The sequence below is a fragment of the Pocillopora verrucosa genome, chromosome 7 (assembly GCF_036669915.1).
Source record: "Pocillopora verrucosa isolate sample1 chromosome 7, ASM3666991v2, whole genome shotgun sequence".
Taxonomy (NCBI): Eukaryota; Metazoa; Cnidaria; class Anthozoa; order Scleractinia; family Pocilloporidae; genus Pocillopora; species Pocillopora verrucosa.
In genome coordinates, this window is record NC_089318.1 from 18,677,644 (window position 1) to 18,705,632 (window position 27,989).

Genomic DNA, 27,989 nt, shown 5'->3' on the forward strand with positions numbered 1-27,989 from the left:
AGATACAAAATGACCTCATAAGGTGACCTAGACCTTTGAAAGAGTTCCTAATATTTTTTAGTTTGCCGAAGTGGTTGGAACAAAGTCGTATGTTTTTGTCGTGGCAAAGAACCATAAGATATCGTTACATTAATTTTTTTCTCGTCGTGGGAAAATCTTTACAAGTCTATATTTACTAGAGTTATAATAACGTTGAACTATCAAGAGCCTAAAAAGTGATTCTTTGTAAATTGTAGTAATTTATAGAACTTTACAAAATTCTTATAGACCATTAAATAGAGAGAAATAGTAAATCGAGCATTAAGATATGTTCGCTTGAAAAACTATCTCTAAATATTCTACTAAGTTATGAGTAGTGTTTCCTCGCCTCATCATAAACTGGTGAGTATTTAGAGAATTATTCTATAAGCTTTGTTTTTTGGGAATTGGATAGAGGGGAGGGGCTCATTTAGGTTGAAGCCTAGGTTGTGACTCTAAACGCGAATAAACTTCGCAGTCGTCTGATTTTGTTAATCACTCGTATGATTACAGACTGAATTGGACTCCACTCGGTCCTATTACCATTAAAAATAATTTTTTAAGTATTCCTTGTTGTTTATCTTTGTTGAATCACAGCAAACTTCTGGTAGGCTCATAACAACCTTGCTATCACTGTTAATGGCACGATAGGATGTGTAGCCTCTAAGACAATAGCTGTCATTAGACACTCGCTCGCTGCCTCGTGTTCGTCTTGGGCTTCCAAAACCACGCCTAAAAGATGCCTGAAATGAAATGACACAGTAAGCAGACAGACACATCGTACGTAATAATACAATATCAAGCTCACAAGTGATGAGAATAGCGACAAATATCAATAAGGGGGTTGTTAATAGATCCAATACCATATTCTGCGAACTTACACCATAAGAATTGTATGGCAGACAGTAAGGAGAATTACCAATGAGATCTACACGTTTCATTGTCATTTATTTACACTGGCAGGTCTTTGTATATAAAATGGCACAATGCAACACAGGACACGAAACAAAATAAGAGAATCAGTAAAGCGTTACATAACATAACGCAACATGTCGTTGGTCAGGAATATCTGGCACTGAACAAGATCACATGACCTGTATATTATTCAGCCATATTAAAATGAATGGTGCCCTGTCACCTAATAATTCAAACCGCCCAAACCAGGAATTTGAACGAAAGTTGAAAGTGATCACTCACCAAGCTTCAAATGCTGTTGGATCGATATTGATGGCTTCTCGGATAACTTTCTCAGCCATAAGATTACCAAGTTTGTGATACACTGCACCCTGAAGAAACCAAATTAATCGAACAGTTTCACATATAAAGGGGGTAAGTTTCTAAAGAAACTGTGGTGCTGCGTCGGTGGGAAAGTATAACAGGGTAATTTAGTATCATCAACTGAGTCGATTACATAAATTGGCCACCGTATAAAGGTTAAAAGCTGACGTTTCGAGCGTAGGGCTAACGAAGAGCTGACACCTAAAACGTCAGCTTTGAACTCTTTACAGTGGCCAATTTACGGTATCAACCCAATTGATCATACTAAATTACCCAGTTTCACGTGTAAACGTTGCCGCGACTGACCTTGCTGTTCACATAGCACAATCTTGAGGAGGAGGAGAAGGAGGAGAAGAAACAATTGAAATTAGAAAAAAAAAATCAAATTCAACTGAAATTAGCAGTCAATTTTCAATAGTTCCCCCCCTTTACACTCTGTTAGCGACGACTAATCCCCCTTTCGTGCCGCCCAAAGACCATAGGGTCCTGCCAAGACCTCCCCCCCCCAGGATAAATAACGACTGCTCTCTAATTGTGCAAATACTCAATTTATTTTTGAAGCCAATCAGGATTCGTTAGCCAGTCCAGTGTTATTTTGTACGTCTTACCAGGTGTTGAATGCTGGCACGTGGTTTGGATTTATGGAGATCGCATTATCGAAGCAATTCTTGGCCTCCATAAGGTTTTCTTTAAGCTCGAAAATGCGGCCACGCTGTGTAGGAAAATAAAAACAAATTGAAAACAACATCAACAAAAAACCATTTGAAGTCTGCATATGGGACTGACTCGGAACTTTCTATGCGCACATCAGCATGCTATCCCAGCCGTTTTCGTTCCTGGCTTTCGCTCGATCACCGCGTTCTCAAAGCGGTCGCGTCCTCGACCTAAAGCTTCCAATTAGGTAGAGAGCATTTAACTAAAGGGAAGATGATGCGTATTAATACGACAGGATTGTGAGATCTTGGGTTATAAAGGGGTAGGGGGTGAGGCAGATCAATGTAAGGGAAAAAAAATGGTGCCATATAAAAGAGTGGCACGACGGGAGGACCATCTAATTACTCCGTCCCCCGCTCCATTCTTCGAGAAGCTGTTTTAGATTTCCTACTACCTTTTTTCCAGTGGAAGTTGGACCAACATTTTTACTGTCATCCACGTATTGGTGCACTGACAACACGCAAGCAAGACTTATACCTGAAACAGCACATCCGGGGAAAAAGGAAATATCAAATGCGCCTCCTGAACGCATGCGCTGGCTTCAGTGTCCTTCTCCATGGCAACATACACATCAGCTGCATCAAAACACATCACATGTCGCCAGATTGTTACATGAAATAAATTAACCAACCACTTCTCTGAGTGACTAAATAGAGATGAGTTAGATTAGGTGAAAAGAGTTATCAAATAGTCAAAAGAGCTGATGGTGCAGTTTTCTCAACTGATCTGGGATGGTGCCGGTCTTACTTGACTCTACACATAAATAGGACCTACCAACAGCAAGCCAGAGTTTTGCTTGTAGGGCCAATACAGCTGGAACGCTGAGTCGGACGGAAGTTGAGGCAGCCTCGTCTGATAAGGCCTGTTCTAGGCGTACTGAGGCTGCGATGGAACTAGCACCATCATCTAACAAGAAACATAATGGCAATTAGTTCTTAACAGACTCCAATAGCCAAAGTAGCGCGGGGAATTCTAGTGTTAAAAGGAACACTTACCGGAGTCTTTTTCACTGGTGAGTTCTGTGAGTGTAATCTGTGATAACTTTGTCTAGCAAACCTGATCCAGCCCTTTGAAGCTCTGTGGATCTGAAAGCAGTCAGTAGTTAAGACCATTGGCCCCACCCTGAATTTTATGCAGTTTGTGAGTAAGGCACTAAGTCTCAAATAATTTTACTCGTTTACGTTTAGCGTGCACAATCCCTTCTACGAACAGAGACTGATTGACAGTTCTTAAACACCTAATGGCCTCTTCCTTTTTAATATTGAAATGATTTCTCAAGCTTCAAGAGACTTTACGTCCCCCCCCCCCCTACGAAACAGGATGCAAGTCGATAGCTCGTGCACAGTACACCCACCTAAGCAAATTTTTAGGGTTCCCCTGACAGTTCACAGGTATCACTAGAATTACTACTACTGTCTTAGTAAAAGCCCTGGAACGGCTAGCAGCCTCTTTGGACGGCTCAAAACCATTGCGTTTCCAGTTACAAATCAGGAAGCCTGAAATAATAACTAATCTCAATTTGGTCTTCCATGTTTGCTTATCAAATCGACAAAGTACTCTTCAAACTTCGAGGTGGATAAAATCCTTTCCTATCCTAGGAAATCTCTTTGCTTACCACTTATTCAAATACTTTTACCCTCAATAAGAAAATTTTTGCTTAAGAAGCAGAAACTTTCCACAGTTTGCTCTTCACACTCACCCCGATAGATCAGACACGTACACTTGTTTCCAGGTCTCCAGCAACCGCTTGCACGCGATCAGCGCTTGCTCCCCACCTAAGCAGGCCTGTTCCTGTTTAACCTTCGTCAAAATCAAACTGAAAACAGACAGTAGATAACATAAGCTAACAAGAGCACTGTTACTTCTCGTGGATGATACTCAGGTCTATCACAGGCCGAGAAACCCTCGGCATTTATTCAGGTCTCCATGACAGTTCGCTTGCGTCTAACAACCGCGACAGCTGAGAACTGAAGTACAACACACACCTGAGGTCATCAGGGAATTCCATCAGAGCAGCATCACAGACCTCTAGTGCTTCAACCAACTACAATGAACAGCATAAATCATATTCTCCTTACTACACCAGTACACCGATACAGAGGAAACGGTGAGTACTGACAACGCATAAAATCGATAAGGATCAGTGATGAGAATTCACGTTTTTACTTCTACACAAGGCGGAGCATAAACGGGCAGCTTACCTTTTTCTGGGAAGAAAGTATAAGAGGTAAAATATGCAGAAAAAAAAGATTGATTCATGTCCATTTTAAGTGCATTTCTGATGTTCTTCAGGGCCTTTGTCATCTGGAAATGAAAGTAAAACAAAACTTTCAAGGAACTGTTCGAAACAATCCACGCTTTGCAGCGCTTCATGATCCCACATCATGACACAAAAGTCAAAGGGGAACAAAACGGCTACCGAGAACATAAGAAAACGTTATCGGTGGCTTCCGAGAACTCAAAGTAAAAACGAACAAAGGGAATTATTGTAACGGACCAACGGGTACTCAAAGTGTAAAGCAGGAAACAGGTTAAAGTGCGGGAAAAAGCTCTGCAACAGAACATCGATAGGGAGTCCATAAAGTGATGGTTGAGTGGGAGGTACGAATTTTTTTTCCTGATAATTCTTTTGGACAAGTTTTAGATGACAGTAGATTTTCTCGAGTTCGAAAAAAAGATTTATTTTCATGCTTCTTTGCTTGCCCCCTCACTGTTCAAATCAACCGTTCCAAAGAACACAGCAGTTTATTATTTTAGAATTAGTTCTAACCTGTCTCATGAGAGCATGATTAAGGGTGAGGTGAAACAAGACTTCGCTGTCATCAGGATCCAAGTTGTGCCCCATGTGTAACAGACAGAGAGAAAATGCAAGAATGAGATGTGTTTGTTTCACACTCAAGACAAATATTTCATGACTTGGTCCGTTCAACAGACGAACTCAAAATTTAGCGTCTCTCTCATTTTCAAAAGGCTCTCCTTCGAAGTGGCCGCCATATGCGTTACCCAGATTAAGAAGTAAAATAATTATCATTTGCAAAATTTAAAGGATGAGTTGTGAAAAGGCCACTAGAGGAAATCATGGGGGAAAATCAAATTTTCCATCATGATACTTACTTTCAAAGAACATCAATTGCTTGTTTCTGAAGTTGTTCACGTTCTCCTCTTAAACAAGCTGCAAGAAGGTACATAAATTTATGACACTAACAACATCCTCCCTTTAGATAGTTTAAACCATTCACTGATAAATGCCCATAAAAGGCACACCAAGCCACATGAAACATAGCTCCTTTGGTCATCCTTGATTTCTCTCTCAACTTCTACACCTCTATTAGGCCGTCACTTCTATAACACCCTTAACTGATTCCCAATGGCCTGTTTCTATTCTCCACCTAAATTCAACAGTCACTTCAAGTTGAACCATTCAAATAAAACTAAGAATAATCTTTCAAGTAAGATTTAATATATGTTTACCTGCCAAAATCAATGTAAGTAGCATTTTTGAGCAAGTTTTTGTACAATTGTGGTCAATTATGGCATAGCTTGGCACTTGTTTTTTTTTTTTTTTGTTTTTTTTTTTTTACCATACCTTTATTCTGGGGAGCCCGTATCAACCCTTTGCCCCCTAACATTAGTTTGGATATTCTCCATACTGCTCTCCATACATTTCCTGAAGTTCTTACAAGGAGAATTTGTTTAACAATCAAGAGCTCTATAAATTGGTGATCATTTCCTCGATTCTCCTGACCTTAACGTTTGATTCAGGGGTGATATTGTTACGGGAAATTAGAAGCTGGTCACTGTTAGGGGCTAAAGGGTTAAGTGGTTGACTTGTATTAAGCAGTTACCCCACCATTCCTTGTGGGTGACTGCTTGATGCACGTTCAACTGACTGGTGCCCCAAGAAAATCATTGGAAATAGAAAATTGTATGTAGGTTTTCACCTTTTTGATGCAACAAAAGATGATGAAATGTCTTATCTTTTTTCCATGAATGGTCTAGTTTACGCCTTTTTTCGACCCCTACATATCCTGTCAAATCCCTGGTCAAAACCTAACCATGGCTGTTCAAGAACAATATGTACATTTCCAAACAATGAAATAACCAGAAATTCATCACGCTAAAAAGAATGGTTTACAAACCATGTTTAATTCAGCTGTTAATTGAAGGGTCACTTTAACTTTATTCATGTGGACATTAAAAGATCTTTAATTGTAAACCAAATCATGATTCACAAGAAAAAAGTTGCCCAATCATGCTTCATGTCAAAAGTGCCTTGTTCTAAATGTTGTTGTAGGTTAATGGTTTCCGTGCAAAGTTGCAACACTACAGAGCATTGTTAGACAAGACACCTGGGATAGAAATGAGCCATGAAGAACAGAAGGAACTTTTAATTAAGTGTGAAACCCAATACACCGAGAAATGGTGAGTACTTACTCAGTAAAGCTTGGAATAAGTTACTGTACAGTTTAACTACACTGTATTTTTCAACCTCTCCTAAGTAGCTTATGGTTTTGAAAGAGCATAGTGTTCTTTTTCTTGAAGTCAACATTGAAGAAGAAGATAAAGATATTTTGAGCACAAAAGGAATAAAGGGGCATGGGGGGAGGGGTGATTTAACCAATAGTATCTTATTTTAGGGGTTGAGAAGAACAGGGAAAAGTTTCTTAAATCAATTGAAAACAGCAAAATTTCTTTATCATTTAGATTTTTTCTTCATCCATGATCAGTTTTGAACATAATGCTTTTTCTGTCTTTTGACTCTTAAGAGTGAAAATGAAACAATCTCTTTGGCCATGAATAAGACACAAAACAAAGAGTGTCTGAAATAAGCATGAACTGCATAGAGGTTTGTAGCTTGGGCATTTCTTGCATGCTGGAAGAAGACAAGTGAGATCAGTCACACCAGCTTATTTCTGCAAATATACTTGGTACATAGATATGCTTTTTTTTCAGATTTCCAAAGTTATTAAAGAGTGTTTGTACCCCACATTCCCAACCTGCTATTATCATGTACACTCCTTTCTATGAGTAGGTTTATCAAATTTTCAAAAAGCATGAGTATTAGACTGTGGTTATGGGCTTTACTGTGTGCAAAAATGGTGCATATGGCCTCTGCAACATGGATCCTTTATTGAGATTTCTTCACAGTTACAATAACAGTAATAGCAATAGTAATGATAATAATGATGATAAAGTACATGCCCCATGCACATTTTAAGGTACACAAAGCACCTGAAGCTAATCTCTGTGTGTGAATTATTTCAACAGTGAGCTGCTGAGAAATTACAGAAATCTGCCAGCATTTGAAAAAGCTCTTGTCAAGGAGACAAAATAGTTGAAATTTTGTGATCTCAAAAATACCAGTTGGAAGATGCAGAGGTAAAAAAAAGAAACTGAGGATGCCTTTGTGCTGTTGGGAAGAAGCTCCATTGTCTTAGAATAGAGAAAATTCCTGCTTAATACAAGTTGACCACTTAATACAGGTTCCCCAGAATAGGGATATGGTTCCAAAAAACAAAAACAAAGACAAAAAAACTGCCATCCTATGCCATTATTGACCACTACAAAAACTTGCACAAAAATTTATTCTCTTTGTCATCAGGTTGAAGTATGTTTGGCACACAAACTCTGATTAACCCTGCACAGTCAACCTCTTAAATGCAGACTTTCCATTTTCACAAATACTTTCACTCCTAACCTTATATTTCCATATGACAAGCAGGTGTAAGAGAAAGGTCTTTCTGTAGATTAGATTGAAATCACTTTCTATAAATTTTTGTCAAAAATTAATTATTTTTAACTTAATTTGATCAATTTGCCTTGTGAGGTGTGCCTTACTTAGAGTATAGCTAAAATCAATGTTGTTATTCATTACTTTTATTGACTCCAAAGAAAAATTATGTATTCCAAGTTGAAATTTATAGTACCACTGTGTTGACTGGGGAAGAAGCAAATACACAGACAAACTGAGTATAAAGAATATTCTCTTTTGAAAAGATGATGTATCAATAACCATCTACACTGATCAGATGTAGGCATTGGTAACTTACTACCATTCTGCAAGCTCCAGAAACACATCTGTGTGCATCCATGAACATTTTGAGAATGTCTTTCATTTCACAATATTTATTAGACACCACTTTCCACCAAGAAAGCAAAAGGAACAAGTGATCATGTTTTGTTAACTAATAAAATACCCTTTTAATTTTCTCTGGTTGGGTTTTTGTCCAGCCATTCGTTTGTTCCTCTTGGGAGGCATTAGTTCAGTTGTTATTAATGTAGGCTTAGAGACCTAGGATCTTATTATTTCATGGATGTCATCACATGATCAGATAACTTTTTGCTAATACTCTGTTCATGTGACGATCGACATCCAGGAAATAATCAGTTCCCTACGTCTCTAAGGATGCATTAAGAACAACTGAACTAAGATGTTAAACTTATTCAAGACTTAGCTTTATATGTATCTATTGCAATACTTTTGACAGTGTCGTTCTCAGTAGGATTTTGGATTTGGATTACATATTAACTTCACTCACAGCCTAGTTTAGGGGTGGTTCCTTTTGGCTTATCTGGAGATAACAGGTACACCAGATATGTTTACTTTGTCTGCAGCATGAAGCCCTTTACTCCCAAGATCTCATGGTTAATTCTCTCCTCTAGCTTCCACTCATTCCGTTGTAAATTAGTTTCAAGAATTTGGTGATAGGTCAAGAAAACAATTTCTACCTGTATAAGTTTTCACATTATCTGTGTCCTAGATACTGTATGGATATTATGGGAAGAAGTTTTGTGTGAATCACGTCTGGGAGTTAAAGAGTTAAGATGGGCATTGTTTTCAGGTGAGCTCCAAAGGAGGGGCCCTTAAACCCTGCAAATCTATTGCACACTTTGTTGAAAGAAAGAGATGCCTTCTTGTCTCTCTTATAGGTGTAAGTGGAGTCCTGTTACTATCTGTGGCAATTTTGCCCACACTACACCCTTAAAGGGTAAGCTTAAGTCTGTCGTGTTACCTCAGTGTTCTCGAGGGGAATACAGAGGGAATCAAGTTATGTTTAATTTTGTGAAGTCGATTTTCTCAAGGAAAAATAGATTTTTATGAAGCTGTGTTACTTTTGCAAAGAAGCTTGGAATATTCAAGGATGTATTGTTTGGTCAGGGATTTGCCACAAGCTACATGATATTGTGTTAGGGCTTTCAGGGAATACCCAACCACAAGTCGGACCTTCAGCAGGTAGCTTGGAAAGTTAAACCATCAGAAGTGTTGGATTGAGTTTTCCCCATAATTCTCTCTTTTAATAACTTTCCAGGGTGTGTAGACTAACCTTGCCTTGGATAAGAAGAGAAAGCAGTTGTCCTAAATAATGTAATGGTTTTTTCAGTTGAAAGTAGTTTACTCTGTGCTGTTTTTTATTATGGTGCACTGAAGAAATTCTTACCACAGATTGGTGTTGTGTCTAAGTATTGTGTTCTCAGAACTTCATTGTTCTTCTCATGTGTTCCAAATGGTGTTAATTAACACACCATGCTCTCAGGTTTGGCCCAAATTTTCTCTTTTGTTGTTGACCCAAACTGTCACTTTTAGTCAAGTCTACATCGGTGAAAAGACAAATTTCTTGATGGATTTTTTGCCAGTTTGGTATTCCACTCAGTCCAGTTCCTTTCAACCAGCATTATCTTTGCAACCCGAAAATCATTTGATAAGCCTTTGCAGTAAATTAGTAATCGAGTGTCAGAATGAAAGGATTTTTTTTGGACTAATTTTAGTATTGTTCATCATGGCGTAAAATAAATGATGTCACTTTCGTTCTTATTGAAGCTTGTTGTTTCCACTGATGAATTCCATTTGTTTTACTCCATTTTGCCCTGGTAGAAGTTGGAATTTTTTCCTTTACTGAAAAACGAATGTGAGCGGCAAGTCTTGGCGAAAAATATTTGAGGAGTTATCCGCTTTTGGAGACACAACCTAGGCTTCAACCTAAACGAGACCCTCTCCGCTGTGCCATTCCCAGAAAACAAAGCCTATAGAATAATTCTCTCAATACTCGCCAGTTTATAATGAGGCGAGGAAACACTACTTATAACTTAGCAGAATATTAAGAGGTAGTTTTTCAAGCGAACAAATCTTAATGCTCGATTTATTTCTTTCTATTAAAAGGATTGTTAGAATTTTATAAAATTCTATATATAAATTACTCTAAACTACAAAGAATCACTTTTTAGGCTCTTAATAATTCAACGTTAATATTTAAAAATAACTCTAATAAATTTAGATTTGAAAAATTTTCCCTCGACGAGAAAAAATAAATGCAACGATTCCTTATGGTTCTCTGTCATGGCAAAAACATACGACTGTGTTCCTATCACTTCGGCAAACTACAAATTATTAAGAACTCTTTCAAAGGTGTCCGTCGCCTTATGAGGTAATTTTGTTTCTATTCGTTTTACGGAAACTCAACTTTAAGTTGGCGGTGGAAGATTTTTTCTTTATTGTAAGCAACACCACCAGTTAGAATAAAACGAAGGATGACTAGCGAAAGTTGTAAAAACTCTCAAATTGATATAAACTTACTTTTCGTTACCTTATGAACCCCTTTGTGAAGAGAGCCTTGTCACTACAGTAAAATATTACTGGTAAAAATTTAAAACACAAAACAAACAGGATGCTGCAAAGTTAGCGATCAAACTAATTTTATCTATAAAACGCCAATTTCTCTTCAGTGGAATATTTGAATCATGTTAAGCAACATTAGTCCACTTCAGGCAAAGTTTAACGTCGTACGATTAGATAAAGATGTGCTAGTAGTATCCTTCCATTTGGCTAGCTTAAATTTTTCTAAGTATTTTTAAGATTCTGATGCCTAAAGTAAAGCAGTTCATTTTTAACAGTATCTGGAGGGTTATACAGTCCTAGAGGCTAAATGTGAGTAATTAACAGTAATTATGGTCCAACAAACTGTTCTAGTACTTCCAAAACTTCTGTGGCCAGTCTGAACGCTTCCTGTGCTTGCTGAGAATCCTGGAAAACCTCAGCAGGCACTTTAGGTGGCACGTGCTTGTTAGGATATCGAGTGCCCTCGTAATAGTCAGACAGCCTGGCTACTTGCGGTGTCACATCTGGAGCTCTAGGAAGCCGTGAAAGATCATGTGCCAATAGTACCAAATCGTTATATTTCAGCTGCCTATCTGCGACCCCTGATAGAGCGTAAAGAGTTGCTTTGAGAGATTTCTCCGCGATTTGATGACACTGGAAGCAGACAAGGTAGTAAAGTGGATCTCGGGCAGTCAAGAGAAGTTTTACGGACCGCAGGTCTTCTTTGCTTTGACGAATCCACATCTTCGCTACGCGAAGATTAGATGCCGTGTAAGTCCTTCTCGAGTGTGATGCGAAACCTGTAAATCGTGGGTTGTGGCGGCGATAGTTTTCAAAGCTTGAGCGCTGTCGTCGAGCTATTACATCCCACAGCTTGAATAAGTCCGAAAAATCTGGTGGCGGTGGTCTTGCACAACCTTCATCGCGGCTTGACGACTTTCCTTTCGATAACCTTTCGACCTCAGTTTGTATATACTTCATGACTTCGTTTGTAATGTCTTGCATGTCCATATTCTTGTCCGCATGCCATCGAAGGTATAGTCGCCTTATTGCTTTCTTTCTTTTATCTTCTGGAAGCTTCCAAATTTCGGAAAGTTTCTTTCGAACTTCTTTTCTGGCGGCGTCCAACGTCCTAGGCTTAGGTAGCTCACCACAGTCGTCTTTACTTTGTGGTGTCGTTGAGCATTCCGCCCCCTCTGGTTCTGCACTCTGTCGATATGTTCCCTCGTGAGGTACGAGTTCCATTGTTTCTGAAAAACATTCTCCTTCTGGTTTTTCTTCTTTTTCCAGAAATGTTTGTGGTCTCCTTATCTTGTACAGATCCAGTACATCGACTTCTTTCTTTACATGGCCTATGTCAATAAGATATCTGTCGAGCAGCTTACTCTCGTCTTTTTGCTTTCTTTTCGTTCTGTCCTTTTTGGGTTTTATTTTAGTTGTAACCTTGTTCATAATTTTTGCATAGATGTACCTCGGTTCCTCATCTGTTGAGTCATCTTTTTCAAATGCAACAAATTCTCCTTTTCGAAAGTAGAAGTCACCGTACTGCTCTTGAAGGTAATGAAACTCTTCACGCACGTCTGTTCCAAGGTCAGGCTCTACGTTTGGCGTATCAGTAGTATCCACATCTTCGGAGACTCTAGCCTTGTCCAATGTGGAAGAAATGTCTTCAGGCGACTCACACTCTAAAATGTCAGCCAGATGCAACCAGCTAACTTTGTCGATGTAGCATCCTGTCAGTTGATTTATCTCTTCGCAGAGAATCCTGCGTACGTTTCTGGGACCAACACCATGTTTGATGAATATATGCTTTCTGCCACTTTCATCTCTTTCCACAAAACAGTCTATGTTCCTCGATCTTTGGCTGCCTGGAATTGATGTATTTGATTTGTTTTCCACGAGCTCAGTGGACAGCATTTCCATGCAACTTATTTTTAGTTCGTTTTGAAATCTACGTACGTTTCCTCGGACTTCATCATTCAGTTTGGCTTTCTGATATTGATTTTTTAAAATTCGTATCATACCATCCACAAACTTGGGGGAAAACAATATGTGACGGAGACGATTGGTCTCGTGACATTTCTTTTCCACATCAGCACGGCACTTCTTTTCTCTGCATTCTGAGTGCAGCTCTTCCCTAACAAGTGCTGTTATGGATGGGATCTTCAAGTGAGCTGGCAGAAGGTCGACAATTTGCTGAGGGGTTGCGAACGTCAGGTTGTACTTTTGTAGTGGATCTAGCTGCTTATACATGGCAGTCGGTATACGGAGTTTATACCAAAGAAAATCAAACAGGACCAAGTCTACAGACCTTTCGAGCTTTTTTTCGCTGCTTGGAAGGTACAGACGTTCGATCTTAGAGAGAGCATTATTAGCTGGCTCACCTTTCTTGTTGTGGTCTTGTAGGGCCTTCAGACTCGTAAACAGGCCGTGTACAGCGTGTTTTGCAATACTGACTTCATTGCGACGCATTTTCTTGCCTGGACATGAGGCGTTCAGTTTATTGAGTAGTTTGGCGAACTGTTCTGGTGTGGCTTCCTCTACGGCTCCAAGGCGGAGTAGCAAGTGCTGAAAAGATCCATATTCTCGTGGAACTTTATATAGATACGGTGCTAACTGCTCATCAAGGCGGAAGGCTAGCTGATCACCACGGACAAATACGCGGCCATCTTCAACCAAGACACATGACTTGTCAGACAATCGCTTCCTAATTTCATGGCACTCTCGAGAGCAAGAGTTGAGAGAGTCACTTTCCTGGCACCTGCTCATACGTTGAAGGAACGTATACACCTCAGTCATGATATCATCCAGAAGGCGACGCTTTGGTTGCGGTATTTCTCCATCAATGTCCTTGGGAACATTTTGTGAGAGTATGGTGACGTGATTGATGACTTGATCCAGCGATGGATATGGGAAAACTCCAAGGGCTCCAAGCATTTCCTTTCCAGAATCTGAAACAACCCAATCTGGTAGAAGAGGCGCAGTTGTCCAGGCAAGTCGCTCATTCATCTTTGGTACTGAACCATGGAAGTGAATGAATGGAAGTGTTCCATCTTGTACTTCTTTAGAGCAATGGTACTGCTTGTGAAGAGAAAGAAGGTTATCACTGGCCTTTGAAGATGTTACAAACTTTATCATAGAGAGTTGCCGTAAATACTCCGCTTCATGAAAAGACTCTTCACCCAGAAGATGGGTAACGAGAGTTTGAGACTTTTCCTCCAAAGTAATACGAGTTTTCTTGCTCATGTTCTCTGCCTGTTTTGCAACTTCCTTTGAAAACTCTAGAAACTGATCTCTGCTAACTTGCTTCTTTAATCCAACTTCACAAAGGAGATCTAGCCAACCGGATTTCTCATTGAAAGGTTCTGGTGGCTTTGCTTCACGTGGTAACATAACTGCAAAAACTTTCTCGCGTGGATCATGAAAATAAGATGCAGTTCGTAGAGACCCATTGGTGTCAGGAATAAATTCCAAAGTTCTAAGTGATTGTAGGACTCTAGTGTGTTGATCTTCATCGGAAAAGGGTGCCAACAAGAATCGTTTAACGTAGTTAAGATGAAGCATACGAGTTTGCTCCTTAAGAGATGAAAATTTGGGGAAAATGAAGTTGATGTAGCAATCTGCGTGAGTTCTGGAAACAACATTTAGAACTCTATTGTACAGGTGGTCCAGCAATGGTTCAGGTGCTAAGAAAAGGCAATTGATTCCTCGCATCCAAACATCGCACTCGTCAGTTGGTAAACCCTTCGGGATGGTATATACTGATTTAGCATTTTCAAGAGAAACAAATGTTCCCATAAAAGTCTTGAAAAATGGCAATCGCTTCAAAATGGAAGTCAATGATCGGTCTTGTTTCAGAGAGGCTGCATCATGTTGAAAAAACTGAAGCAATGAAATCATTTCATCGTCAGAAAGATAACCAGAAATATCTTCTGTCCTCATCAAGTGGTCTAGCACCTCTAGAATGTCTTGCGACGAGTTGGGGTACGATAGGTGCTGTTTGAGCACTGGCGATAGATCCCATCTATTACCACTGCCGATGAGCTCGACATCCAACTCTGGGCATCGCAGCTTCCTCAACAATTCGACTACAGTCTTTTGGCCAACCGACCAGGCCTCGGAGGCTGTCAAGTCAAGAATGACCTTCCCTTTTGAAAGTGGGGCTAATTCCTTCGATTTGGTTGGAAGAATGGGCCATTTATGCAGTGGATCTAGGGAAAAAGTATCTGGGTCCTTTTGTGTGCCTTGAACAAAAACTCCCATAGACGCTTTAACCATGGTTCGGTAGGCCCGTCTTTCCAATCCCATGGAATGAGACTGTTGGTTTCACGCCACTTGCCTTTTGCAATACTCGGAAGGAGCGAGGCTAATGCACAGATATCGAATCTTTTGAGAACCCCTTGATCCGCCTGAAAGATTTCTTTTTCGAAGTGAAGTAACGGTGCGGCGAGTATGTGGTGAATAAACTCAGAGCGTTGATTTGGTACCAAATCTGCAAAGCGGCTCAGAAATACTTGCTTATCCATCTGAAATCGCCTAAGGACACCATCTTCAGTCAGCAATAAAGGGATTCCAAATATTTGATTTAAAAAGGTAGGGGCCTCCATGCAATAATTAAGGAGGAGGACTACATTAACCACAGAACCAACTGTCGTCTCACTTACAGGGCAGGGTAGTATACCTACGGAGTTTGGGTTCTTTTCAAGAAACTTAATAACTCCTTCTGGAGTGATCTCTCTAACATCTGTTCCTGCTGTTTGAAGTCGTTGAAGAGTTTGAAGGGAGAGTAAAAAGTTTGAAGTCAATGTTGAGGAGAACTTTTGAAAGATCTTTTGCTGATTCATCAGTAAAGGACAAAGTGTTGAAATACCCCTGTGAAGGAGACAGCCAAAAAAACCTTATGGGTTCTTCACGGTCAATAAAATCATTTTTGGCGACCTGAGCATTATCAAGGGGTTGAATGCTTTGTGTAGCCTTAGCACTTTGGGAAGTTGGCGAATTTTTACCGAAAAGTCTCGTCGTCAGCGGCAACAACTCTGCATCTTCTTTGCAAATGTTGTGGAAAAAAGCTTCTGCTAGAACTCGCCACCGGCTTTGGACAGTATCAAAATGAGGAAAAAGATTATGATACCATCGCATTCCATTGTGAACCTTGGATTCTTTAGAAAAGCTGGTGGTTTCCCCCCTTTTGGAGCCAGGCAGGTGACCACGTGCCTCCAACATCAGCGAGATATACGCTTGGGCCAAAACTTTGCTCATTATGAAATGATTCCATTGGTTTCCAAATCCTTCTCCCTTTTCATCGTTCCAAAGATTTCGACGGGCGGAATCTAAAAAGAAATGCCCATTTACATGAACTGGGAGCCCTGTGTGTTCTGGTAATGGCAAGAAGCAGAAAGCCTTGAAGGTTGGTTCACTTCCTGTGTGGGAATGGAGTTTTGACTTTTCCGACACCTTAGCCGCTATTCCTCCGCGAGGTAGGAGACCATAATCTCGACCGTTAGGAATCTTGTCACCACCTCGTTTCTGGATTCCAATGCACTGATGGACAAGCCATTGTTCCTGTCGTACTCTACCCTCGTGAACAAAAAGAGGGTATGTGATTCCAAACCATTGAATTTCATTTGTATTTAGGAACCTACAATTCTTGATATGATTCGTTAGCTTCAGGCGTTTCGCATTATCATCGGCTGTTAGCTGAACAGAAACTGAGTGTATTTCTTTCAGCCGATCGTCTTTAATTTCAGACAGTGATATTTTCTTGACATGGTTCAAAAAAAGGATAATCTCTCTGGCTTCAGAGGCTAATTGGTTCATAAATTGGTTCATTTCTGTGGAGGAGATTCGTTGTTCAGATATCAATGACTCTGTGCACGTACTTTGGAGTCTAAGAGGAAAGCGAAACATAGTTGAGGATTTTAAATCAAACATGTCTTCCAGATAACAAGGAAATACATCCCTGAAATCGGATCGTTCCTCTTCACCTATTGGTTCGATGAGACGTCCAGGATTATCCTTGTCTGCTCCGGGAGCGTAACGATAGTGAGGGTCGAGAATGCAGAGCGTGTCTCCATTCGAAATAAAGCTTGGACAGTCCGTTAAGTGGTATACGGCGTTGAAGCCAATACCATACTGTCCTGTCCTAGTAGGATCGTTCGCTTTGCTACCAATTCCCAGTCTTTGTATCCCCTCTAAATCATTTTTGGAAAAGGGTCGGTTGTTGTAAACACACAGGGCAGGACCTTGCAGTTCCTTCCAGTTGTCACTTAGGAGTTGGTCAGTGTTGTGGTAGCGAGGGTCAAAAATTAAATGCACCTCAGTGGCCCCTGCATCATCAGCATTCTGAACAAGTTCCTTAAGGACTCCAACATCGCATGGATATGCTTTCAAAATGCCCTTTAAGCGGTCAGTAAGCTCCTCTCGCTGTCCAAATTTTTGTCCGATTGGACGAGATATTCTGGATAGTTTCTTTGTTCGAATATCAATTGCTCCAAGCCTGTGTGCAAGGTCAATTGACAGGTCCTTGTGAACATGGTCGATATCACTTCTAGCAGCCACCCATGGTGCATCATTAATGGCTAATTTCTCAGCGGGCTGCAAAATCAGATTATGGTCTGGCAGAGGAATCTTCCCTCTTTCCGTGACTAAGGATTCCTCTGAGGCTTCCGATATTTCATCAATCAAAGATTTTGAAACTTTAAACTCTTTCGTAGATAGACGCTCTCCTTGTTTCTCCTCATTGAGCTCATAAAGAGCAGAAATTATCTCCTTGGTGGAAAAGTGCTCTTTGATGCCTGTTGCTTGAAATAAGCTACGATATTTCGACGCAAGATTTTGTGGCACTTCGTTCAGATAAGGCTCACCAAATCGCTTCCACGCGAAAGCCAGCCGAGAGGCCGGCAGACACTTTCCTTGAACCAGTATCCATTTCTTTTCTTGCAATGCATGTATAATTCGCTCGCCGTCTGGTTCCAGAACAAGTTCTTGTAAATAATCGTATATGCAATGGAAGACTTTTTCCAAACTTTCGACCGCATGGGGCGAGTGGACTATTGCCTGAACTGCATGCTCCAACTGGCTAAGAACCTCATGGGCCGATGGTTTACGAGAGTTGAAACCAAAAAGATGCCGCGCTCTCTCGCTTAACCTACTGCAGCCACTCTCACTTTCATCAAGGATTGGCCGTGAGGACCCTGCGACAAACTTATACCTGTTGTCGTACATTTCTTTCGCTGGAAGGATATCACTGTTCCAATCAGCAGTACCTTTCCATGGCATAACATAGTTTGGTGGCTTTGCAAGAGTAGGAAACATACTGATTGCCATTAACTCCTCTCTATTCAATTCTGAAGGGGGGTCCATTTTCTCAAGGTAGACATTAATATACTTGATGAGAAGGGCAGATCTCTTCCTACCATCTTGTTTGGCTCTTCTACAGAGCACCGACACAGAGTTTGCTCGCTCAATCAGGGTTTCCCAGTCAAGAATATCTGATAACATTCCCAGGTTTTGAAGCACGAGAAGACGTTCCTCAGTTTGATAACATGAACCAAATGGAAATCTCCTATCGTCTGCTGAGAACAGAGTCGCAGCGGCACTTTTCGGGGATATCAGCTCCTTGGGAAAAGCCAAATGCCCCGTATCTGACCCACAAGGAATACAGCGATTAGTTGAAAGCAAAAATTCGCATAGATCGAGTAGCTGCTTGGACCAATTGCTCGCATGTCGTCGAAGGCATTCATCTATGAGGTAGCACACAATGGGATTCCGAAGCTCTTCGGGTATTGCCGTGATATTCGGGAAAAAAACATCTCGGAGAAACTTTTCTTGTGTCATTGTACGTTGGTCGATAACTTCCATACATCCAGCTTGTTGAAATCCTTTCTTGACAAAGTCTGGAAGTTGTGCTATTTTGTAATCAAACTTTTCAAGGACGATCTTACTATTTGGAAGCTCCCGTAACTTGAGGTCTTGGTAAATGCATTGAGTTACTGGGAGCCATTTCCCTGCTGTGCGCACTAAGGGTAAGTCATAACTTGCGATTCTTCGATAAAAGCTCTTGATGAGTGGTTCCCATGCGGATGATTGAAGTTTGTCTGGATTTGGCCATAGCGTGAAAATATCATACGACGGGATTTTTCCTTGTGTTTGCATGACAATCATATTTTCCAAGAGCTGAACATAGGCCTGAGTCAACGCATCCTCCATGAGGCTTTGGTTCCACCGCACTTCTAAAGGTTGACGGCCGATATCGGCTGTAGTACCTTCCCAGATTCCTCGGCGGTTTGATGTGACTGCAAAGTAGCCATTGGCATGTACTGGAAGACCTGTTTGAATACAAAGGGGAAGGAAACAAAACATTTCTCCAGGTACTGCCTCTACTTTTTGAGAGCCATCGCCTTGGGTGCAAATCTTTGCTGCCACTCCTGAGGCAGATAAGAGTCCCTCCTTCTTGCCCTCCTCGCTTGTTGCAAGCTTAAAGGAATTTCCAGTACCAAGACAAGAGGTCACAAGCCAAGACTGGGTTTCTTGACACCTCTTTTCATTCTTTCGACAGATGGTGAAACACACCGATATGAGCTCCGTTAGTTTGGGAGATGGATACCTGGCAAAAGGCTCGGAGTGACTAGTGGACTGTCTCGTCCATGCTGCGCATGACTTCAGAAAGGTACTTTCCGTTACAGAATTCTTAACTGGCGTACATTCTGACTGACTTTTTCTGCAGATTTCAAACAGGAGTCGTGAGTCTTTAGTATCAGTCGCATTTTCATCCACTTCAAGGAAGGACACCTTTTTAACATTCTGTGAAAACAAAAGAAGGGTTGGTGATGATTCTCGGAGAGAAAACATAAGGGACCGTATTTCCTTCTTATTGTAGATCTTATCACTGATTTCGCCTCGCTTAGTTCGGAATGCAAATCTGAAGAGAGTCCCTTGAAAGTAGAACTTGTCATGATCGCTGTATGGAGTAGTGTCACAGCCAAAAAGCCCATTGAAGGGTGCAAACTGGTCAGGAAAACAGGTTAAACTGTTCTCATTTACCGCCAGATCTATCTTTATTCCAGGCTTCGAAGCATGGCTTATGTGGGAGCCAAGATGTGTTGTTTCTGGATCAAAAAAGACAGCATAACTTCCGGTAATGAAACTTGGAACATCAGTAAAGTGGTAAACGGAACTGAAACCAAGACCGAAGCGACCAATCTTCTCAAGATCTTCCTTTTTCGTGGCACCTGCCAGTCTCGATATATTCTTCAGATCATCATTTGTAAAGGTTGCATTGTTGTATGCCAACAGGGCGGGACCTTGGCATTCTACCATTCCCGGTGACAAAAGCCTCTGGTTTGGATGATTGCGCCAGTCAAGAACGAACTGAACTTCTGTTGCACCAGCATCATCTGCATTCTGCACTAATTCATTGAAAATACCAACTCCTTCTTTGTACTCGTTCAGAATATTCTTTAGCCTCGTGGTAATTGGCTCGTGGGGACCTGTTTGCTCGATACCTACAGCCTCTGCACAAGTGACACGGGTGCTGATTGGTGGAACACCAAGCAGAGCAGCGGTTTCGGGAGATATGGCCTTGTGGATCATCGGAAATTCGTTTGTGATGAGAAGTTCTGTTCCTCCTTTTCTAAGCCACTCCGCGTCACAAAAAGTGCACTCCGAACATGGAACCAACTTCAAGGTATTATCCCAGGTGTGAATCGGCACCAGTAGACTTTCTCGAAGGTCTGGATTGAGTTTCTTTCCATCTCTAACTATCCAGTGGAGAATCTCATGTGACAGCTTTCGATCATCTGCCACATCTTTTAGATAGTCACTGCTGGTGTTATGTTTGTCTTTTATCATTGTCAGGATACGCAACAAGTCGGAATCTTGAAATTTTTCACGAACACCGCATCGCTGGAAGAAAGGGTAAAGGATTTTAAATTCTTTTGGAACTATGTAAAGGTAAGGCCTCAAGTCGATTCTGCAGCAAGATGTAAATGCTGTCTTTGACGGTGATGAAAATCCATTTCCATGCCAAATCCACTCAGGAAAACTGTTATCCTGGTTTACAGCGTCGATGAGGCTAGCATTGCTGGATCCTTCTTCGTAGATCTGCCTTAACATCACTTGGAAATGATACAGAGCACTCCTGTTCATGTCATTCAATCGTACCAAACAAGCAGAACGCAACTGGTTTAAAAGGTGGTGCACAGGTGGCGATTTGTCCCAACCAAAAACAGCCTCTAATGCTTTGGAACAAGGTTTGGATACTATTGGTGCTGAAGCTCCTACAAGAGTAGCTTTCGATTGGCTGAACGTTTCAGATGGTTTGTATAAATGCGTTGTTCCTGAAAACCAAGGCATCGCACCAGGATAAGAGGAGGGACGACTCTGTTTTCTTGGGACCCATCTCTCGTTCATCAGAGTTTGGCCCAAGGACTTGTCAGGTGGGTTTCTGTCAAGGAACTCTAATAAGGCTGATGCTTTACGGGATCCCACATCGCTGTGAATCGTATCAACTGTTTTAGCAACATGTAGAATGTCCTCTTTATTTGGAATACTCCTCATTCCAAGTTGTCGAAGACGTAGAAGGGTTTCTTCTTCGACGAAACTTCCATTTGGAAATTTGTCGTATTCGCTCTCAAACAGTTGCTTCAAAATTGGTTGTTGTGGATCTAGAACGCAACATGGAGTAACTAACTTATTACTCATGGTGAGTACAAAGGGCAGTTGTTGAAGAGATGAATGAAATGAGCTGTCTTCCCCGCAAAAAAGGGAATACTGGCTAAGTACCCAGCACATCAGCGTAGAGATCTGTTGGTGATTATAGAAATTGCTCTGTATGCCACTGAATACAATGTCCCTTAGAAAGGTTGTTTTTGTCATCGGTGAGATTCCAAGTCTGTGAATTAGGCTATGAGATTGGCTATCTCTTAAGGCAATGATCGAGGATGCTCTTGGTATTGGCAAAGATTGAGGAAGTTTGAAGTCATAGGGTGACACTCCATGAAATTGAAATCCATTCCTGACAGCAATGAAGGAGTATCCATCTGCTGCATCAAAAATAGGAAGGTCATACAGGAGGTTTCTTTGATCACCACTTAAGGACGCAGAAGAGACGAAACTTCGTAGCGCTCGCTTCTCATCTGGGGAACAATGTGTAATCGCTGGTATGCACCCGCTTTGACCCAACGTGCAAAAGATCTTAAGGACGCCATGGGGATCAGGTGTGACAACGTATCTATTTAGGGTGTTGTGATGAACGTACGATGGAAGATTTTCTACAACAATGCAGCCAATTTTTCCAAGCAAAGACACAATAAGCGGTGGTAAAGAGATACTCTGGTAATGTCTTCTGATAACTACGCTTGATGAACTCAGCTTCACTATGCTTCGGTTTCCAGCACATGTGTGTGGAATGAGCGGGAGGTTTTCGAGTAATGAGAGATCAGTGGGGAACATTCTCTGAATCCACATCCATACTGACTCCAACCAGTGCTCTGGTGGATGCCCATTTTTTCCTGGATACCAAGGTACTGAATGATTTCCCCCAGACCACTCTGATGGAAGCATCTCTCGCAGAACCTTGACAGCAATGGTTTGGTTTAACTTAACGAGTTGCACCGGTTCGATTGTATGTGGATTATTAGCATCAGTGGCAACCTTCGACAAATATGTAACGGCAGATGTTTGAACGCTGTCGTCGAGGAACTTATTGTCCATGTTGTGGAAAATGGAACGGGGATTGCTCGTTGACGAAACGTACACAGCAGCGGCTGGTTCTCGGTTGTACTGGATTGAGCGGAAATCAACAAAACTTCCATCTGCGAGGGGCAAAGGGGAACTCCTCGCATGTCGTCCAGGTTCTTGTCCGCGAGAGCAAATTCGAGTAGTAAAAGCTTCTTCTCCTTCAGTACATTGCTTATCTTCCAAACTCCCTTTTCCTTCTTTTTCAGCAGAGCTCTCAAGAATGCGGGAGTGATGCTCTTCGTAGGTACTGACCTGTATTTATCAATCGCAGTCATGACGTGGCTCGGGACGATTACAACGGCCTCATTTGCTTGCGTCAATGTGTCTAGAACTACGCGTCTTGTTTCATCAGATGTACTCTGAAATTGGGTTGTCATTCTGTCAAGGTAGGCGTCACTAAGGTTTCTCCACTGACCATGATTTGCAGGGGTCCAGAGGATGTTTTCTTTTAATAAAATCGAAAACATGTGCTCTAGCATACACTGCCAGTGGTTTTCAACTTCCCGAATGTTTGGCCATGACTTGTACACCAAATCTGTTCCATCTGAAGAATCACATGAATCTCTAAGAAGGAGCAACACGTTGGCGTAGGCCTCACTCGCAACATGCTGCACCAGCGACACATTCCATTCTGCGGTTGAGTCGTCCTGACAGTCAAGGCCTGGCCATTTAAGACCACGCCGATTATCTGTGAGGCCAAAGTAGCCATGGACGTGAACTGGCAAACCGGTCTTGGAGTCAGCGTCTGGTGGAAGTGGTAAGAAGCAGAAGATTCTTCCAGTTCTTGATGAGAGCGCTTGAAGTGTGACTGCATTCACTGGTGTGGCACAGGCCACCCAAGGTAGGAGACCTAACTCTAGGGACAATTTTTTGAGAGTTGAATTTCGAGCATCAACCTGGTGGTACACAAGCCATTTATTTTCCACCTCCCTTCCTCCTTCAGTCTTTTCAAGGACATGCAAATCTAGAGAAAGATTGATGTTTTCAATTTCCCCGTCGCTCAGCCTTCTCAAATCATTCAAAAAATTTCTCTTCTTTTCTCTAACTTCTTGTCGGCAGCTGTCACTCAGTCGAACTGTAAAGACATGTTTCTCAACGCCTCTTTCATCAGTTTCAAACAGAACGATTTCTTCAATGTTTTTCAGGAAGAGCAGAATAACAGGTGCTTCCTTTTCGAGGGCTTGAAATAATTTGCGAACTTTTTCCTTACTGTAAACCTTTTCGGATAAGTCTGATGGTGCACTTCGTAACGGAAAACGAAACAAAGTTCCATTGTAAAATCGAGTCGAAATTTTGCAGTCTAAGACATTCTCGTACGGCTTGAACTGGTCTTCGTGATTTTCAAGGAGTTCATCCTCAAGGGAAAATTCTTGTCCCGTTTCCCCTCTACCAAAGTGTATTTCTTGAGGATCAAGAAATACAATAGAATCTCCACTCACGATGCTGGGCAGATCTAAATCATGTGTTAATAAGTAACCAGTTTAGTAAATATAATTGTCTCATTATTAAGTGCAGATACTCAATCTGTTTCAACACGCACCTTAAAAGGATGTGCAGTTGCTGGGTTGAACAGATGATTTTAGAACGAAACTTGTTATGGTTTTTTTTTCTAGACGCAAGGGAAAATTTCTCGGCAAGGATTTCCGCTCTTCTGTTTCCAGGAAGTTTCTTTTTGCATTACAATCCGAGAATTTCAATGATCTGCCACGATGTCAGATGGTAATGATTTTTTATCACCCTTAAAGAAACTTACCAGTCAAATGATAAACAGAATTGAAGCCAATTCCAAATCGACCAACTTTTAAAGGGTCATCTTTCTTATCGCTATCCATCAGTTTCTGCAAGTTTTCCCAGTCACTTTCCTCGAACCGAGCATTGTTCTGAGCATATAAAGCAGGGCCCTGGAACTGACAAAGACTGGGTGCGACAAGCGAGTTCCTTCCGTAAAAGCCTTGACGCGTATCAAGGAGAAAAGACACTTTTGTGGCGCCTGCGTCATCTGCATTCTGAATAATTTCCTGAAAAAAGACAACATGACCCAGGTATCAAATAACGACGAGGTAAAGAAGAAGGAAGTGAATTTCATATTCCTCGATCTTTGTACCATCTTTTATTTATGTACCACAACATTTATTTTATGTTGACTCGTTAGCACCAGTTTTTCTTGTGTGACCGCTTATGTTTTAAAGTCATGCAATTATCACCAACGTATTATTGTTGAATCAACAGTAAGGAGGTTTTTGTCATTTTACAGGAAAATAAAACAAAGGGACACAAAACAAGAACATTTAATAGCATTTAAAAGGGTCCGATGTATCTCTGCTTAGAACATTTATGAATTGTTTCACCCTCATGCAAAAATATAGGCTGTCACAGACATACAACTGTTGACTTCTCCTTTCACAAGGAATAAATTGCCCTCGGTCACGACTCATAAAGTTTAGGTTACTCATATTGAATTAATCAATTCGTCAATCGATCATTACCGCGAAAGATCCTTCTTCCTCCTCACCCTGCGATCAATAATTTTGAACACCCCATCTAATACTAATGCTTTCTCACTCTAGGATTACCTTACACTCATTCATTTAGTCAACAGAAGCGAAGCATTAACCTTGCTCTTTTAAACTGAGTTGACTGTACAAGTTTTTACCGGTTTCAATGCACTGCTGAAAGAAGCATCATCATTCATACCTTTAAGATTTGTCCTCCATCTGGGTATCTTTCCAAGATACTTTTCAAAATGTGGGTCAGTGGAGGTCTTCTTTGGCCATAGGACCTCCCTGTTATGGCAAAGAAACAAAATCGTCGCAAGAATTAGCAAAACGAAACTAACCAGCACAAAAGTATAACGAGGTAATTTAGTATTAACTGAGTTGATAACGTAAATCGGCCCCCGTAAAGAGTTTAAAAGCGGACGTTTCGAGCATTAGACCCTTCGTCGGTGCAATTGGAGAAATTGTGGGTTGCACGTGTCTTTATATCCAACTCAAGAGTAACTACATACAAACATAATATGACCTCTCAATCGAGCCAAATTGTAAACTGAATTCTTGAATCATCTTGTTTTCTGTCTCGACTTTGACAGATTGTACAAAATACTCGCATCGGTAACTATGTAGATTATGAAGCCGGTTTAGAAATATGTTATCAATCTTTTTAGAGGTTAAATTCTAACAACATTCGAAGTTTAGTGGCGTCTCAAGATCACAAAGCTGCCGCTATTTATTAAAGTTCCTTCAACGGTACTGACGAGGGATACGTACGTTATAAAGGGAATTCGAACAGAAACTCAATTCAAAGTTAAAATCTCAGTTCCTCTTGAGACTCAATATATTTAAGTTAAGGCGAAAAAAAAACCTTCAGCTTTGAAATGTTTAATATATTTCATGTACAAAGACTCCTCATAACTAGCATTTACCTTCACTTTCCTGAAAGGGTGTCATACAGAAGATAAGTTTTTGATAAAGTTATCGCACCTTCAAAGTCCCTATGGCCCCATTCGGTTACAGCTAGGTTTTTAAATACAAAATGCTCTATAGTTTACTAGGAAGTAGATTAAAAGTAGACCATAATCTCGTAAAACATCATGGATTATTTGTCTGTTTTCCTAAACATATCCTAGAATATTATCATCTTTGATGCTTACAACTGTTGCATGGTTAAAAATTTGCTGTTCAGTAAACCTAAAGGATTGAAGCCCATGTGCATGTTGATAAATTAAGGGCGCATGGCAGTAAAATTTCATCGCTTACCTTTAACAGTTTTGCGAGGCTGCTCTGCCATTGTGTCATTCGAACATCTTCGATGGAAGCTCAGGAAACTTCGTCACTTTGATTTTTTACTGTGGAAGAAACAGAAAAAAATCCTTGTGCTATAGATGGAAACTTTTTAAATGTGAATAAATCTATCGACAATCTTAATGTGGAACAAAATGTTTGAATCGAATGTTGGTCAGATGACTGTTTCATGCGTTTTCTATAAACTGTTCGCCAGCCACAACTCACCTTACATTTGTATAAATTAAGAAGAGGCCTTTGCAGTCTAAACAACCGATTAGAGAACTAATTTTACATGTTTTGAAGATGTATTTATTCACTGGAATGGTGAACTTCTGGTTTATCCTCTGCCCTACTATTTACTATAATTATCTATTATATACTCAACAAAATATCACACTTGGATGATGTATACGGGATCCCTCGAAATTGACGCTTCCGAAGATCCATAACAAAGTATTTCGGAAAATATTTATGACTTGTTTTGCCTCTCAAATTTTTCTTTTGAAAAGCCTGTTCAAAGAAAACACGAGCGTTTTGCAAACTGAGGAAAAGTGTTTCCATCAATCTGCCTTGTGTAAGACGAAGAAGAAAAGGGAGAGAAAAATCGCAAAAACCTTTTATGTGTATGTGTCTCAGAATTTTTCGTCGCTCAGTGGTGATCAATGGGCGTAAATGTATTTCAAACAGCTAACTACTACAAGCTTTTAGCCATTCGGCGATTTCATATGGAGAGAGATTGGTTTCAGTTAGTTTTGTTTCCGATGCTTCACCGTTTGAATGGATGTTTTCACCTCAAATGTTCGGTCCTATCCAGCTCCGAGTGCGTCGATCGCTACGCTGCTTGAATGCAGAGAATCCCCTCACTTACTTCGACGAAATAAATATTCATATTGCTAGTGATATTGACCTGGGTTTCTGTAGACAGTTAACTACGTTTGCTAAAGAAAGCTTATGGCGGTTCATGAAGAATCTAAATTCTAATCGTGTATAGAGTGAGTTCACTCATTTCACTTATATGTCAAACAATACCAGTTTATCATATTTAAGTCTGCGTATTTCATTCACTGAAGATATCCTTAGGTTGATCATGGAAATATTTTTAAGTCCTGACAAATAGATTACATCTGCTTCCAGAAATTTTCAGTATGTACGGCAGTGAATTGGTTTCCGAATTTCCAAGAGAGCCAACATCGTAAATCGCCATTGATTATAATTTTTCCCGTATTACCAGCAATGAGAAAGGAATCTGTGAAATACCTTCGATAAACGTCGACTTTGCCGATGCAGGATCCTTGATATTTGCGGTTCCTATCGCTATCAGTCGAAAAAAAACCGGTACTGATTCTAGAAACTATTTAAAAATAGCTAAAAGATCTACGATTCCAAGCTGAAGTAGACACGTTCAAAGGGATCACAGAGTTTGACTTGTCCGCATCCAAGGAAGGAAGTGTAAACTTCCTCAAAAGAGTCATAAGGCTCGGCCGAGAAATTTGAAAAGTAGTACGATTGTTTACTTCACCGAAAATTTTCCTGTTACGGCTGGATGGTTTCCCATAGAGCAAATTCCTATTTTTTTTCTATTCACGAAGCTTGTACCTTGTCTGCCCTGCGATCTTGAACTGGGTCTAAAATTGGTAGGGTCGTGAAGCAACTAGATTTCGCCAAAGAGTTGAAGTGCAATTAAATAACACTTACCTTAATCTTCCTTGCTGTTACAAACATCCATTCCAACCAATACGAACTATAACACTTTTTATCGCCGAAAAATTAAATCATAAATATGCCGCTCGATCTTCCCTGAAACCTATTATGCAAAATACCGACGAATTCTGAGAAAATGACAGCTCTCCGCCAATCATAGAGCA

General features: G+C 40.7%; 1 protein-coding gene, 1 long non-coding RNA gene and 1 pseudogene across 3 annotated transcripts; 1 reads left to right on the forward strand and 2 right to left on the reverse strand.

Moving 5' to 3' along the window:
* Positions 1 to 631: 631 nt before the first annotated feature.
* LOC136282573 (tetratricopeptide repeat protein 7B-like) lies at positions 632 to 3,541 on the reverse strand. Its single transcript, XM_066170253.1, has 7 exons — positions 3,520 to 3,541; positions 2,785 to 2,916; positions 2,488 to 2,585; positions 1,905 to 2,008; positions 1,603 to 1,606; positions 1,216 to 1,304; positions 632 to 761 (listed from the first exon to the last, which is right to left on the reverse strand). The coding sequence occupies exons 1-7, from the start codon at positions 3,539 to 3,541 to the stop codon at positions 632 to 634; spliced, it is 579 nt and encodes a 192-aa protein (XP_066026350.1).
* Positions 3,542 to 3,839: 298 nt separating this feature from the next.
* Positions 3,840 to 8,716, forward strand: LOC136282373 (uncharacterized). 2 transcript variants are annotated; one of them, XR_010718236.1, is made up of 4 exons: positions 3,840 to 4,117; positions 4,303 to 4,611; positions 6,305 to 6,432; positions 7,279 to 8,716. It is a non-coding gene; the product is annotated as an uncharacterized lncRNA (long non-coding RNA). The 2 variants fall into 2 exon arrangements; XR_010718237.1 differs by lacking the exon at positions 4,303 to 4,611.
* A 1,432-nt stretch (positions 8,717 to 10,148) lies between these two features.
* Positions 10,149 to 27,928, reverse strand: LOC131790217 (sacsin-like; annotated as a pseudogene).
* Positions 27,929 to 27,989: the final 61 nt, after the last annotated feature.

Bases quoted from the DNA above. Each gene is read 5' to 3' on its own strand.
- LOC136282573 (XM_066170253.1), bottom strand. From the start codon at position 3,541: ATGGAAGACCAAATTGAGATTA. The intron at 2,009-2,487 runs GTATAAGTCTTG...TTTCCTACACAG, and splicing joins CCCCGGATGTGCTGTTTCAG to CGTGGCCGCATTTTCGAGCT. The intron at 762-1,215 runs GTGAGTGATCAC...ATTTCATTTCAG, and splicing joins CCAACAGCATTTGAAGCTTG to GCATCTTTTAGGCGTGGTTT.